At 35.7% G+C, this 17,354-nt stretch overlaps 1 protein-coding gene across 1 annotated transcript in view; it reads right to left on the bottom strand.

The window, feature by feature from the left end:
* Nucleotides 1-3,451: 3,451 nt before the first annotated feature.
* LOC121374762 (transmembrane protein 164-like) overlaps nucleotides 3,452-17,354 on the bottom strand; it is a 64,372-nt gene continuing 50,469 nt past the window's right edge. The window contains exons 3-6 of the mRNA XM_041501874.1: nucleotides 13,727-13,843; nucleotides 11,818-11,896; nucleotides 10,239-10,339; nucleotides 3,452-6,605 (exon numbers count right to left, since the gene is read on the bottom strand). Of these exons, the coding sequence (XP_041357808.1) occupies nucleotides 6,243-6,605; nucleotides 10,239-10,339; nucleotides 11,818-11,896; nucleotides 13,727-13,843 (660 nt within the window). The 3' untranslated portion in view covers nucleotides 3,452-6,242. The remainder of the gene's footprint in view (nucleotides 6,606-10,238; nucleotides 10,340-11,817; nucleotides 11,897-13,726; nucleotides 13,844-17,354) is intronic.

Genomic DNA, 17,354 nt, shown 5'->3' with positions numbered 1-17,354 from the left:
GTTCAGGTCTGGCCATGTTGCTTGCATAGTCTTGTGTAACCCATGTCCACTTCAAACGTTATTATTTTTATCTGGTATCATTTACAACGCTCTAATGGGTTATGCAAAATCACATTCGTTACAAGAAATATTTTTCATAACCCATAAATGGGTTACCCAAAATTTAGCATAACCTATAAATGGGTTACCCAAGTATAACATAACCCATAAATGGGTTAGTTTACCCAAATTTTGCATAACCAATAAATGCATTATCCAAATTTTGCATAACCCATAAACAGGTTACCCAAATTTTTAATTCACAGAGGTCGGACTATATATTAACTCTTTTAAAAATATATATATTAAAATCAGACTAGGTGAATTGTTGTACACTAGTTAACTACTACAGTGAAAGCAAAACACCAATTAACAAAACATATAATGAGAATCTCAAATGGTTGCCTGCTGTAAACAGGAAACCCCCAAGGTAGAAAAGAATAAAATATTTATTTCAAATGAATCCAGACCCTATGCTTATAGAATTTGGAGTTTGAACAATAGTGGCAGTGCCAAGACACTGCACTGAACAACATGTACAGACAGCGGACTACAGCGAATGTCAAACATTATGCAAGCAGTACTCAATATATTAAAGTTATGCGAATCCATGTTAAAATTTCTGTACATCACACATATTCCACTTTTTAACTTTTGACAACTGCAATGAGCTTTTTAACCTCTTAAATATTAAAAATAATTTCACTGATATTTGTCTACATGTTATATATATATATATATATATATATATATATATATATATTCCTACTAGTCAGGACTGTACTTAGTTGCCAGTTACCCATCCCTCCAAATATTAAAAACAAATTGCCTAGTGTGTAATTTAAAAGTGTCCCTTTTCGTCCAACCAGATAAGTCCATGTATTACTGTGCCTGGTACTGTTCATTACTACACCCACCCATCCACCAATATGTAAGCTGTGTCTGACTTGCTACATTTAACATGGAAAGCTACCTCTATAAATGACTTTCATCAGTATTTTGTGACCTGTCAGGAATAGAGTGATGTACACGACTAACATCACGCCCATGTCCATTTGACATACAGGAAAATGCTGCAATTCTCTAATTACAGCATACTAAGTGTGCCTAAGAGTTATAATTTTAACATTATAAATTAAAGTGGATCCACAAAAAGAGAAGAAAAAAAAAGTCCATTGCACTTTTTAATTTTTTCGATATTTTTAAATATCAAAATGTTCTATTTGACTATCTATAACTTGAGTATTTTCAGTCAACAATACAAGCACTAGACTCGGTTACATAAGCAGGCTGTAAAACTAGAATGGCAAGCCAAGATGTCTCCCATGAATGAGTGGTTGAAAGGATTTAAGAGTCAACAATTAGAGAAACGTTAACCAAACTGTCCTTTCTACACGACCGTAACCTTACCATCACAAACCATTGTAAGCAAACACCAGGTCCCCGTTCCACGAAGTGATTTTGGCGCTACTATTACCTTATGTGCATAAGATAGTTATGCACGTAAGGTGATCTTAGGGCTGAGATCGCTTTGTGGAACGGGGCCCAGACATTTGATGTTTGTAAACGCAGGGGCCAAAAAGAGTAAGGCAAGACTGAAATCAAACCTAAAAGGTAAAATTATAAGTACATATATTTACACATAATTATTTAGACCTACTGTAGTTTCATACCTAGCAAATATGGGGAAGGAGGGTGTGTGTGTGTAAATGTTACACACCAGGCCTGATGCTTATAAAACTCGAGACTCTACTAAGAGTCTGAGACACTAATGTCATGACAACGTCATACAAACTGCATGCGTGTGACATCATTAGAGATTGAGTCTGGACTCTAAAAGTTTTATAAGCATGAGCCGAGGTATTTCTAAAAGCATGTTCATATATCACAGAAACACAGATACAGCTAAACATGAGAAGAAACCTGCCTACAGTTATCACTTTTTCACAAAACTGCAAAATGTACATCAACTTTTTTTTAGCTACTATCCTACAAAATGAACTAGTTGCTATCAAATATACAAATTGTGAACTTAAAAGCTTGACTGAAAAACCAGCGAATATATATACATTTTTTTTTTTTTTTAAGAGAAAAAAAAAAGGGTAAAAAGACACAAATATTTTAACACACCACTTTCAAAAATATCTGGTTAATAGTACACATTTTGGATGAAAACAAAATCATTAATATTTTAAGGAAATCAATGAATATATGTAAAATGATGTACATAAACCTGCCTATATTACAGTGTATGAGAAAACATTTCTTATTTTTAAAGAGTGTCCTGTTCCAGGTATTGCCATGTGTCTATACCCTCTCAAGGTTCAAGCACACCTTCCCTGTCAAAATTTTGTTTGTTTTGTTTAACGACTTCACCAGAGCACATCAATCAATTAATTAATGATCGGCTATTGGACGTCAAACATTTGGTAATTCTGACATAGTCATCAGAGGAGTGAGTTTTTTGTTTAACGACACCACTACAACACATTAATTTATTAATCATCAGCTATTGGATGTCAAACATTTTGACATATTATAGTCACAGAGAGGAAACCTGCAACATTTTTCCATTCGTAGCAAGAGATCTTTTATATGTACTTTCCCACAGACAGGACAGCACATACTACATGGTCTTCAGAAGAAACTGTCTACATTTTCCCACTTAGTAGCAAGGCATCGTCTCCATAGCACACCATGAACTGTGACCTTTGACATACCAGTCATGGGGCACTGGTTGGGACGGGGTAAAAGCCCCTGTGGATCTGCTGAGAAGCTCCGATCCCACAAGCCAGCAATCAGGCAAGCACTCTACTGACTGAGCTTGTGCTAGATCCCGCCCCTTCTCCGTCAACACTTCCAGTATGCATCAAAACATCTGACAAAGTATTTTCAGACAAGAGTCTCACCCATCATCGACAATGTAACGTGTGACACCTCACCAATACTGAAACGCTCTTCTACCAGCCTCAGTGATGTAGTCAATAAACCACCGGGCGTAAAGACTGGTAGGTACTGGGTTCACCACCCGGTACCGGCTCCCACACAGATAGTCTTAACGACTCAATGACTAGGTTTAATTTTTAATCACTACCCACCGTTAATCTGATGGCCAGGGCAGCAGAAATATGTGCGCATGACAGCATACTTGAACCTTAATTGGATATGATCATGAAAATAAGTATAAATGAATGAATGAATAAATAAAATGAAATTGTTTTCTCTATGTACGTGTGTATGTGTGTGTGTGTGTGTGTGTGTATATCTATATATATATATATATATATATATATATATTGGTTACTGTCCCTACTTCCGTCATCAAATTTTCAGCTAGAAAACTGCTACGGTGTGAACCAAAATGTTAACTATTTCATAAAGATAAACTGACTTTTGAACAAAAACACTTCAATGGATTTTCACTGAACATTTATAAAAAAATGTGAAAATTAATTATTGCAATGTTGAATGATAGGCTAATGTAAAAGGCATCAAACAATGAGTTGACAATTCACATGAGAATGACATTCTTTAGACAAATGTAAGAATCATGGGGTGGAATTTTTAAAAATCCAATTAAATGCATTTCTGAATGACGAAATTACACTTGATTGTCTAGCGCTCCCTCCACTAAAAACACACACAAAAAGCTCCCACCAACAAAACAAAAAACAAATATGCACCCCAACCCTCCCAAAAAACACACACCCTGTGAACTCAATATAATTCTAAGTTCATATATCCCATGCAGTGTTCACAATTCAGTCAGTCTGTCAAATGAATAATATTGTGAAATGACTTGAAAATGTTTGGTAAGTTTACCAATACCAGTGCAATGCAGAAAGTTGAATTAGTGATTTGCAGGCTGTAACCATCAGTTATTATGCTTTAAACTTGAATATTAAAACTTTTAAAATAAAACACAGCAAAATCTCGTTGGGTCAAACTCGGGTCGAATACACCGCAATGCTCAAACTAAAAAACAATAGTCCCGAGTTACACTGACATGATGCTGACCAAATATTTAGGTTGAATACTTTCTTGAGCACCGACAGGGTTCGAGCCAACGTGATTCAAATGTATATGTGAAAACTTTAATCCACGACTTCATTGTTAAGAATTAAATACTTTAAAATAACACACCACCCACCCACCTGTACAATACACCTATGCCTGTAGCTCAAACAGAAAAGATATTTTGACTGAACATCAAGTCTTTTTTTCTACGTGTGTTGACAGACTGACTGCAAGAAATATAGAAGGTAACAAATAGTTGGCAGGAGTGGATGCACAACTAACAATAAATAATATGATCATTAAACATAACATCTATGAGATGTAGCATAAATTAAATTCAGTTTTTGTTTTTACAACAATTTACATTTTTTTTTACAAATAATTATGTAGCACATAATCTGCTTTTTAAGTTGTAACTTTTGATGGAAGGTGTCCACCAATTCTCGTAAATGGAGATACACACAAATTTGTGCCGTGATGAAAATGGGCATGGCCCAAACATCTAGAAAACTGTTCATGGTCTTGAAAAGTTGAGAGTTACTGGAAGAATTTCAACAAAGAAGAACAGTCTATGGGTAAGGCCAAAATCTAGAATTAAGATAAATGTAGAAGATTTTCCTTGAAGAACAAAAACAGGAATAGTCTATGAGTAACGGTAAACTCCGACATTCAAAATAAATTTAGAGGGTTTTCATCCCATATTCTGTTTTTGGGTAACTTTTTTTTGTTGTGATTTCTATTTTTTTTGTATCACGATAATTATTTAATTTTTTTTACATCTTAAGACTTATTAAGTACAGGAAACCACTAATTCTGTAGGTTAAATAAAATAAAAAAATCAGAATGTTTTTTAAAAGGTGCATAATATAATTTCTACTACATAAAATTATTATTATTATTTAAATGATAAATAAATAAATATCAAAGTGAAAGAGAGCTTGGTAAAGCTGATCATTTGATTAACTGAAAACCAAAAAGATACTCTTTTATGATTAAGTGTGTAAACATGGTGTTTATAAGTTACAACAAACTGTCATAACACATGGTCCCTTCAAATTAGTGTCATGAATGTAGGTAAAATTCATGGAAAATTACAAATTAAAAGAGGATGTGACTTAGTTATTCCTTTCACACGGCTGATTCCCAGTTTTCTAAGAAATAATTAAACATTCATAATTGTATATTATTTAGCACTCTATGTATAAAATATAAACAGCATTCTCCACTGCAGAGTACTTTCAAGGGCATTTGACTAGATTCATGTTAAATCTTTTAAAAAACAATTCATACATCTGTCATTTTTCTGCCTATACATGGAACAGTGAAATGGTTTTGTTGCACATTTACATTTTCCTTTAAGATCTAAATAAAATGTACCTGGTGTTTATAGGGGCACTGTTGTACTTAAAACTTTAATTAGAATGCTCTAGAAAAGAACATTCTGTAACAATACAGTAAAGAAATATCATTTATTTTATAAACTTGACAGAAGGTAATCATAAATAATGAACCTCATAGCCTAGGATAATTAAAATCTACCTCCAACCAATTTCCAATTACTAATTTATAGATCAGTATAAATTTAAAGTGAAAAGTTTACATTTCTGAAACTGTGATTATGGATATACCAATCTGAGTACACATGCAGAAATTAAACACTTTTCATGAAACATTTGTATCAAGAACAATACAAATCCTTCTTGAACAAATTTAAATTTAATTACGAATTAGTACTCACATTAGGTATATCCATATCACAATTCCAGGGATATATATATATCAATATTAACTTTTATTTTAAAAATGTGCAATTTTGTTTCTGACTACCAACGTGTATTAAAAACAATACTTCTAATTTGTATTTCAGTATGAAAAAAACAGAGAAGATGACAATTTAAAAACAAAAAAAATCCCAATATTAATTTGGATGAAGGACAAGGATAAATAAAGCCGTATTCAGTATAATTCAGTATTTAGAAGTGACATAAATATTACTTTGAGCTGAGGCTTGAAATCACATAAAACAATGCAATCGGAAATCACAGGACATTTTCATCACTATATATTTAATATATTCACACAACCAATCGGTAATGCTAACATACATAACAAAAAAAAAATCAAAAAAAAAAATCAAACAACAAAAACAACAACAACAACGACGAAAATGTCTAAACGAGAAACTCTTATGATGATTTCAGGTGTCCATTCGAATGTTCGTAAGACATGCACTTCCCATTAACGACTCCATTGCCACTTTTCCCTGAAAGTTTTTCCTCCACTGTATTTACAGCACCAGCATCGTCACCCCCTGTGCTCTGTAGAGAATTGCTCTGCGGGTGTGAGGTGCAGAACAAGGGCACCTCGACGATACACCTCTTGGAGTGGGCCCTCCACACTGGCAGGTACTGCGCCAGCAGGACGAACAGTTTGCCCAGAGTCTGTATGAGAATGGTCTGGTGAAAGATGGCGAACAGCCGGTAGTACGGTCCGCGGAACGGGTCCGATATGGCTGGACACAGCATGTTGTTCAGGTTCACTTGAGACGCCTGGAAAACAAAACGAAAGGAAAGGAATGTCTGTTAAAAAAAACAAAAAAAAACAAACCCCTCCCCACCAAAAACCCCCAAACCCACACAACCCAGAATAATGTTTAACCAAGAAGAAGGAAAGAAAAGAAAGAAATGTTTTATTTAACGACGCACTCAACACATTTTATTTACAGTTAAATGGTGTTGGAAAACGTTTGTTTAATGACACCTCGGCACATTTTAAAACTATAGGGTGGGACGTAGTCCAGTGGTAAAGCATTTGCTCGCTTAATGCGCGGTCGGTTTGGGATCGATCCCCGTTGGTGGACCCATTAGGCTGGTATATCAAAGGCTATAGTATGTGCTATACTCTCTGTGGATAGTGCATATAAAAGATCCCTTGTTACTAATGGAAAAATGTAGCAAGTTTCCTCTCTTAGACTATATGTCAAAATTACCAAATGTTTGACATCCAACAGTCATTGATTAATATATCAATGTGCTCTAGTGGTGTCGTTAAACATAACAAACTTTAACTTTAATTTTTTTGTTTTGAAACTATGGCTACTTGTTATTTAAGTCTTTGTCAGCAAAGGCAACTGAACACTTACACTCCACTGGAAAGTTTTATGAGAGTGGCAACGTGATCAGCTTGTAATAAATTTCTTAATAATATTTATTTAAAACTTCATTTGACTGCTCGCCTAGCACCATTTCAGGAGAGTGCTCTTTGGCTCACCTTGATTTTGTTTGTGGCGAAGACCGTCTACCATATGATTATTTGAACACTTAGTTTAAGCAGACACCAACATGGACACGGGGCAAGTTCAAAGCAGACTTGGCAGCAATATCTGCCTTTTCGTTATCCTTAATGCCAACATGGTTGGGCACCCAACAAAATATAACATCTTTATTGGCAATTGATAAAAAGACAGACTTTCGTATCACCATTCCAACTAACGGGTGCTCCAATTTCATGTATCGTAGAGCTTGGAGACACGAAAGTGAGCCTGTGAAAATAATATATTTGGATGCACATGAATCTGTAACCTGTTCCAGGGCTTTAATGATTGCCCAGGTTTCAGCAGTAAAGATTGATGCTGAATCAGGCAATCTCATGGAAATTTGGTCTCCTCCACAACTGGAACCAGAGTTTTGTCCAGAAACAGCTGAGGATCTAAATGGTGACCTCTTTTCTGCCAGATATGCATAAAGACAGTTTTTGACTTTGAGAATCGAAATCCATTGTCAATTGCCCATTGTTTAAGTTTATTCAAACAAAGCTGCAATTGACGTTCAATGATACTCATACTGGACGACCTGTAGCAAATCTGAACCTTGAAAGACCTATTCTGTAAGAAATTTGAGAGTCGGGCATATGGCCTCTTAGGCCCATGCCATGGAGGTCTTTCAAAATCCCATACTTCCACATGGTATCATAAGCTTTCTCGAAGTCAAAAAAGACCGATACCAAATGCTGGTTATGGATAAAAGCATCCCTACAAAACATTTCAAATCTAACAAGATGATCAACCATGCTACGTCTAGTCCTGAACCCACATTGCATGTTAGTAAGCAATTCGTGGGACTCGAGATACCAGACAAGTCTACAGTTGATCATTCTTTCCATGGTTTTACAAATGCAACTTGTCAAAGCAATAGGGCGATAACTGGTAGGATTTGTTGGATCCTTACCAGGCATAGGAATAGGAATGATAATCGCTTTTCTCCAATCAGAAGGAAAGTTACCCGAAATCCAGATTTTGTTAAAGATATTTAATAGAACCATTAAGGATGATTCAGGTAAGTGTTTTAAGAGTTGATAATGTATTTCATCTAGTCCTACCGAAGTATCATGGGCTCTACATAGAGCGTCCTGCAACTCCTCCAAAGAGAAGTGCCTGTTGTATACTTCAGCATTTTCAGATGAAAAGTTAATAGGTTGCTTTTCAGCTTTATTTCTGACAGATGTAAAAGCATCTGTACTGAAAGAAGAAGAAGAATTATGAGAGAAATTGTCTGCCAATGCATTGGCAATGTCACGATGAGACGTCACATCCGTGTCATTGACAGACAAATGGCGAACTGTATTATTGGATTCTTTTCCCTTGATTTTACGTATCCTATTCCAGACAGATTTCATAGATGTTTGAGAAGTCAACTTGGAGACATAATTTCTCCAAGATGATTTCTTACTCTGTCAGCTTTAAGAGCCTTTGCCTGAGCAATGCGATAAATATTCAGGTTATCCCCGGTAGGTTCACGTTTGAACCTCTCGAGGGTCCTGTTTCGCTCTTTGATTGCATCTTTGCAGGTCTCATTGAACCATGGTTTCTTGAAACGCTTAGAAATAGTTTCCTCTGCAATATCTTTCAAGATGGGAGGTGAACAAAGACATGGGATCATCGGTACCAAGCATGGCAGTTTGTTGCAGTCGAGTGCTGCATAGATCCTGAAATTGATCCCAGTTTGCCCCTGTCAACATCCATCTCTGAGCCCTTTCAAGTGATGGAGATCCATCATTCTCCAAAATAATTGGAAAGCGGTCACTACCACAAGGGTCTGGACAAACTTTCCAGGAGAAATCAAGACAAAGTGACGGACTACAAAGGGTTAAATCAATGGATGTGAAAGAACCACTTGCAGGATGAAAGTATGTATGATTTTTATCATTAAGTAATATTAAGTCATCTTTGAGAATTAAGTCTTCTAATTGTTTACCTCTATTATTTAAGTCATTGCATCCCCACAAAGTGTGGTGAGCATTAAAATCTCCCATGATAATAAAGGGAGTAGGGAGTTGATCAAGAAGACCTTGAAAGTACCTAGAGTTAAAACTGTAATTGTTTCAAGGCGGTAAATAAACTGAACATAGAGTAATAGTTTTATGAGCCGAGATCTGTACAGCCACAGCTTGTAAAGTTGATTTTAATATGACTTCAGTCTGGGGAATGTTTTCATTTACAATAATGGAAACGCCCCCAGACGCTCTATTTTCAGTTTCTTGACATTTATGGTAGAGATTAAATCCTCTGATGTTAATTATATACTGTCAGTATCCTTCAGGAAGGTTTCCTGAAAACACACTGCAAGAGGATTATACTTTTGAATTAGAAGACTTAATTCATCAAAATTGGGCCTGAAGTGGAAAAGATATGAATATCGCCAGAAATAATCACTTAAAACTCCACGAGCAGAGGCCATTCTTTACTATGGATAAATAGCGCTGTTTTATTATTATCTTGACAATGTTTTCACAATTTGCACACAAACACAGAACATTTTGGTTTTTTTACAGAACATCTTTCCTTTTGTTTGTACATCTAGCCAAAATGGAATTATTGACAAAACACGCTTAAAATATTAGCTAAAATGGGGTATACCTAGCACCTGACTCACCACAGCTAACATCTGAAGTGGAATGAAGTGGTAAATACTCACCACAGCTAACATCTGAAGTGGAATGAAGTGGTAAATACTCACCACAGCTAACATCTGAAGTGGAATGAAGTGGTAAATACTCACCACAGCTAACATCTGACGTGGAATGAAGTGGTAAATACTCACCACAGCTAACATCTGACGTGGAATGAAGTGGTAAATACTCGCCACAACTAACATCTGACGTGGAATGAAGTGTTAAATACTCACCACAGCTAATATCTGAAGTGGAATGAAGTGGTAGAGATAGAGAATACCCAAAGACATGGAGGACCAACTGAAGTCTCGTAAATCTTCCGGAATGTACACACCTGAAAGAAGACGACAAGCAAATCGTATACAACGTGAAACACTCATCATCATGTGAAGCTCACGAGGCTACGTGAGTCTTTATGAGGCTACGTGAATCTTTACAATGCTACAAATAAAACTCACGAGGCTCCATACAAAGCCCCATGAGGCTACATGTATATAAACTCTACAAATTTAAGATAATATACAAAACTAATGAGGCTACTTAAAGAAAGAAAGAAAGAAATATTTTATTTAACGACACACTCAACACATTTTATTTACGGTTATATGGCATCAGACATATGGTTAAGGACCACACAGATTTTGAGAGGAAGCCCGCTGTCGCTACTACATGGGCTACTCTTTCCGATTAGCAGCAAGGGATCTGTTATTTGCGCTTTCCACAGGCAGGATAGCACAAACCATGGCTTTTGTTGAACCAGTTATGGATCACTGGTCGGTGCAAGTGGTTTACACCTACCCATTGAGCCTTGTGGAGCACTCACTCAGGGTTTGGAGTCAGTATCTGGATTAAAAATCCCATGTCTCGACTGGGATCCGAACCCAGTACCTACCAGCCTGTAGACCGATGACATAACCATGACGCCACCGAGGCCGGTGTACCACTAACAGTGACAATCACATGATATCCTAAGGGGCTGTCCATAATTTATAATTTTCAACATTTTCACAAGTGTACAAAGAGTACACCTTTGACCCCCCCTTCCCCTCCAAAATGTACATCCCCCAAATGAAAAATGTTGATCGACATTTTTCATTTCCAAAAAAAGTGTACATTGGCCCCTTAACCCCTCCCCACCCCACGTACGGTTTGTACGCTCGTGAAAATGTTGAAAATTATGGACAGCCCCTAACATGTACCACTAACAGTGCCAATAACATGATATCCTGACATGTACCACTAACAGTGCCAATAACATGATATCCTAACGTACCACGAACTGTCACAAAAAATTTATATCCTGATATGTACCACTAACAGTGACAAAAACATGATATCCTGACATGTACCACTAACAGTGACAATAACATGATATCCTGACATGTGCCATTAATGGTGACAATAAGATGATATCCTGACATGTACCATTAATGGTGACAATAACATGATGTCCCACCCCCCCAATAAGGTACAGATGACAGTTTATATATTCAGTCTTGAGAAATACATGAAATGAATTATATAAAAATTTCTACATACTGCTCTAACAGTCATAACTATTGACAAAATTGTCAACATACAATCAAGCATAATCATCATGATCTCTAGGGTATATCAAAGTGAAGAAATGATACCATGCCATACGTTTAAACCAACAACTACATATATGATGTTTATCTCGAGCTAACGACCATCGGTCTCAAGCTCTTCGGTTCAGTCCCTTCAACAAGGAGATGATGACGTTTGACTGTAGTTGACAATAATGTTACTCCCAAGTAGTGAAGGAAAAGCAGATCCAACTGTTTCACTTACTGCCCGTTTTCATGAGGTAAAATGGCACAACTAACATCAATATATGCTGAATGTAGTAAATTTCCGTTTCCATTGGCAACTGCAATGAAAAAACAAACAGCAGATGACAATAATTAGTGCATTCTGGCATGTTTAATCTGGGATAAAATAGTAAATCTTGTGCAGGCGTCTGAGAATTGAATACTTGCGTAAACCATTTATCGGTTACACAAAAATAAATTCAGGTAACCCATTTTCTTTTTGCATAACATATTATGTCCATGTAAATAATGTCCTAAATTCAATGCATGAACAGAAAATAGGTTATGCTAAATTAGATTTATGTGAACGAAATTATCGTTCTCGTAATTTTCAGAGGCCTGTTGTGTGGCATAAATAACCATTTTAAGTATCTAACTTATAGGCAATTCTGCAGATTTCAGAAAATGAAGTTCTGGTATTGGTGTTAAACTTCACAACAAAAATATTGTTCATAAATATGTGTTCATATACTACTCAAACTCATAGTTTTAGCATCATATAACCTATTTTGTTAAACTCCAGTATTCAGCATTTATATTAAAGCCTAAAATAAATCCCAAAATTAAATGTTATAATCCCAATCTGAATGAAAACAATTACCAAATCTTAAAGTAAACAATGTACTGAATCTGAACTTTAAAATGTTCCACTTTTTACAATATTAATCTTTTCATTGACGGCAGGAAATGTTTTATTTAATGACGCACTTAACACATTTCATTTACAGTTATATGGCGTCAGACATATGGTTAAGGACCACACAGATATTGAGAGAAGAAATCCGCTGTCGCCATTTCATGGGCTACTCTTTTCGATTAGCAGCAAGGGATCTTTTATATGCACCATCCCACAAAGGATTGTAAATACCATGGCCTTTGTTACACCAGTTGTGGTGCACTGGCTGGAACGAGAAATAGCCCAATGGGTCCACCGATGGGGATCGATGCAAGATGACTGCGCATCGAGCGAATGCTTTACCACTGGGCTACGTCCTTCTCCCTCTTGTAGGTACATGTAGTGGCACAGGTGAGCAGCTGCATATAATAGTTTCAGTGATCGCTGAACAATTTTAAAACATTTAATAATAAGTGCTAATCCAGTTTGAAAGCACTAAAAAATGTCGCTAATCACACTTTTCGTAAACAAAAATAAAGTTGCTTAACACTTTTGTAAAAAAAAATTAAAAACAATAAGAAAATAAAAAGAGTAAAGTCTGTTTGTTAAAAGACACCACTAGAGCACACTGATTTACTAATCGTCGACTAATGGATGTAAAACATTTGGTAATTTTTCACATAGTCTTACAAAGGAAACCCGCAATATTTATCCATTAGTAGCAAAGGATCTTTTATATGCACCATTCCACAGACAAGATAGCACATACCATGGACTTTGATATACCAGTCATGGTAAAATGGCTGGAACGAGAAATAGCCCAATGGGCCCACCGATGGGGATTGATCCCAGACCAATTGAGCATCAGGTGAGCGCCTTACCACTGGGGCTACGTTCTGCCACTGTAAACAAAATGTTCCCTGGTTAGTAGAACTTGTAGGATATTAAACAAGCTTCCATTTTGTATCATGTTTATATACATATATGTCCTGAGTGAAATAATTTTCAGTTACCACAAGCTTTAGCGAATGACAATGAAAATTATTTCACGAGGGACATAAACATGATACGAAATGGTAGCGAATTTAATATCCTATTTATTACCCATAATCGATCTTAATTTATATCACTCAACTCGTTTAGTTAACATTAATGTAAGATTGTAGTGCGCCACTCGATGGCATCATATTGTGACGTCAAAGTGTTACGTCCCACTTGGCGTTCTAGTACCAAGATATTTTTAACCATATGGGTAATAATTTATGTAACTTACCAGTCGCGTATTTACTACAGGAAATAAAATTGCTATTGGAGCGCCCGTCAACATGTGCATGTGAAGACGAAAAACTGCTGTGACAGCCTTGCTTTGTGGAGCAGCCAGCAAATAGATCTGAAAGGAGACACTGAATGAAATAAAACTGCTGTGACAGCCTTGCCTTGTGGAGCAGCCAGCAAATAGATCTGAAAGGAGACACTGAATGAAATAAAACTGCTGACAGCCTTGCCTTGTGGTGTAGCCAGCAAATAGATCTGAAAGGAGACACTGAATGATATAAAACTGCTGTGACAGCCTTGCCTTGTGGTGTAGCCAGCAAATAGATCTGAAAGGAGACACTGAATGAAATAAAACTGCTGTGATAGCCTTGCCTTGTGGACCAGTCAACAAATAGATCTGAAAGGAGATACTGAAATAAAATAAAACTGCCGTGACAACCTTGCCTTGTAGAGCAGCCAGCAAATAGATCTGAAAGGAGACACTGAATGATATAAAACTGCTGTGACAGCTTTGCCTTATGGTGTAGCCAGCAAATAGATCTGAAAGGAGACACAGAATGAAATAAAACTGCTGTGACAGTCTTGCCTTGTGGAGCAGCCAGCAAGTAGATCTGAAAGGAGACACTGAATGAAATAAAACTGCTGTGACAGCCTTGCCTTGTGGACCAGTCAACAAATAGATCTGAAAGGAGACATGGAATGAAATAAAACTGCAGTGACAACCTTAAATGATTTAAATTAGCCATTTAGTAATATTTTTCAAAGCAATACTCTACATATCTGAAAACTGGCCAAAACAATTATTTCAGAAAATAATGTAATGATTAAGAGTCATTAAATTTGTTAAAAGGTCAACTTACAAAAAAAAAAAATCTGCAAAAAAATAATTGGGTATGGCACCATATACATTTTACCCTCTGGCAGAAACCCTGACTGTGTAAACTGTTTATACTGGCTAATGGAAATGGTTACCTTTTCAGAGCTAAACAATGCTGAATTGTATGACCTTGGGGTGTACTCGACAGTGTAATTAATGCATTGGCATTGTTTCTTTTCATTTTCCCAAAATATCTTAATTCTTATTCAAAGCAAGTCATTTATAGGGCAGCACTTTATAGATCACTAATTTGGACACAATGGGAACATTTGTCTTTTCTGAGTGCAAGAAGGTCATTTTAGTTCAGTACTGTGATTAACAGCTGCTGGAGAGTTGTTATTATTCAAAGATGCATTTCAAGTTATTTTAATCTAATTAAACTTAACAATGCAGTGGTTTTGTGGTGAAATATTTTGAGGTCAGCATGTTTGTACTTAATTTGGGTGTGATTATTGTGGTATATGTATTTTGGGCACGTTTATTGTCTCGACATAGCTGACACATAGCTTGTTGGACTATTCAACACATAGTCAGTCTCGCCTACAATGAATTGTGCTCCAGTTGTGTTTTATAAATATATTAGAATTTTAATCTTTGTTTCTTTTAATAGCATGTGATGCAACTTGTTGAACATTTCGACAATTAGTCAGTCTCACCTACAATTAAATATTACTACATTGATAGCTCATCAAAACAACAGGAAGCTACAGACAAACCACTAGAGAGTGTCATAAATACAGTGGTGCAACAGTTGTGTTTTATAAATATATTAGAATTTTAATCTTTGTTTGTTTTAATAGCATGTGATGCAACTTGTTGAACATTTTGACAATTAGTCAGTCTCACCTACAATTAAATATTACTACATTGATAGCTCATCAAAACAACAGGAAGCTACAGACAAACCACTAGAGAGTGTCATAAATACAGTGGTGCAACAGTTGTGTTTTATAAATATATTAGAATTTTAATCTTTGTTTGTTTTAATAGCATGTGATGCAACTTGTTGAACAATTCGACAATTAGTCAGTCTCGCCTACAATGAATTGTGCTCCAGTTGTGTTTTATAAATTTATTATATATTAGAACTTTCATCTTTGTTTGTTTCAATAGAATGTGACACATACCTTGTTGGACTATTTGACAATTAGTCAGTCTAGCCTACAATGAATTGTGCTCCAGTTGTGTTTTATAAATTTATTATATATTAGAATTTTCATCTTTGTTTGTTTCAATAGAATGTGACACATAGCTTGTTGGACTATTTGACAATTAGTCAGTCTAGCCTATGATGAATTGTGCTCCAGTTGTGTTTTATAAATTTATATATTAGAATTTTCATCTTTGTTTTAATAGCATGTGACACATAGCTTGTTGGACTATTTGACAATTAGTCGGTCTCACCTACAATGAAATGTGCTCCAGTTGTGTTTTATAAATATATTAGAATATTAATCTTTGTTTCTTTTGTTTTAATAATGTGGGACACATAGACAAAACTTCGATGTAAAAGCATCATATTATTAATGCTAATAACACAAACTGACAATTTTTGCATTAATATTATGATCGCATTACATGTAACTGCAGGATCTACAGTATATAAGAAATTCCGAAAACTTTGCAGTCTTGGAAAGTAAGGGGATACTATGACTTATTCATCAAAGACCACCAACAGCAATACTTTTTCAGGTGGTACTGGCATTAAACCGTGGAATTCCAGAGGCCTTTCATCTCTGTGTCACACAATTAAGACAAAAACTACCAAGTTATGCTCTTGGTTCAGACTGGAAATTGATTGACAATAAAAAAAAATATTCTGCAGTCTTTCTTTCAGTGAAACAAATTCCCAGCATGCACGCGAGTACCACAGGTTAGGTTTTTCTCTCGTTTATATCCAAGCATGGCCAGTGCTGTTCTGCCTGTGTTCCGACTTAGATCAATTGATATTTACCGTCAAATTGATTGCAAGTACAAGTCGGGCATACCACTCAACAAAGAAAAAACAAATTAAAACTGGAGGAAGCAATATCAAATGAATTTCCTTCGTATTCAGAAATATTACTACATTGATAGCTCATCAAAACAACAGGAAGCTACAGACAAACCACTAGAGAGTGTCATAAATACAGTGGTGCAACACTGCTTCCACAAAATCTCATTTCAGTGTTCAGAACAAGAAAAACCCCCAACACATTTCTTGTAGCCCTCTACAATGCAACTGATCTGAATGCATATGCAGCCATTTTTTTCATCCAGCGACTAAAACATTTCATATTAATGAAATAAAAAATAGAAGTAGGCACCATATGGCTCCTAGATAGAAAAGTTAAAGTAAAGAGCTGTAGTGCTTCATTAATTATTTTTTAAACTACCATCAGTCAATTTGAAAATTTAAAAAGACAATTACAGGATACTACTTAAAAGTGCAGACCCTAGTTTCAGCCCATGAAAATGGACACTAAGTTTAGTTACTCTACAAACATGCAACACATTTAGATAAGGTTATAACAGAAAGAAGCTGAAGTCTGTGCTGTTTAAACGGGGATATACTGTCCAAAAAACCCCTAGAGCTCGTCTTGATAACCATTACTTCTCGGACGAATGTGGATTTTTTTTTAGAATTATGAAAAATGCATTTTGGGGTATTACAAACACCTAAATGACCAGAGCCATTTCAGGTGTACGGAAATTAATACTCTAAATAATAAAATGTAAATACCTCTAATTTAAATTATATAAAAAAACT

This window comes from Gigantopelta aegis, chromosome 1 (genome assembly GCF_016097555.1).
Source record: "Gigantopelta aegis isolate Gae_Host chromosome 1, Gae_host_genome, whole genome shotgun sequence".
NCBI lineage: Eukaryota > Metazoa > Mollusca > Gastropoda > Neomphalida > Peltospiridae > Gigantopelta > Gigantopelta aegis.
The sequence above is the reverse complement of the archived record's forward strand: the minus strand, read 5'-3'. Positions and strand labels throughout refer to the sequence as shown.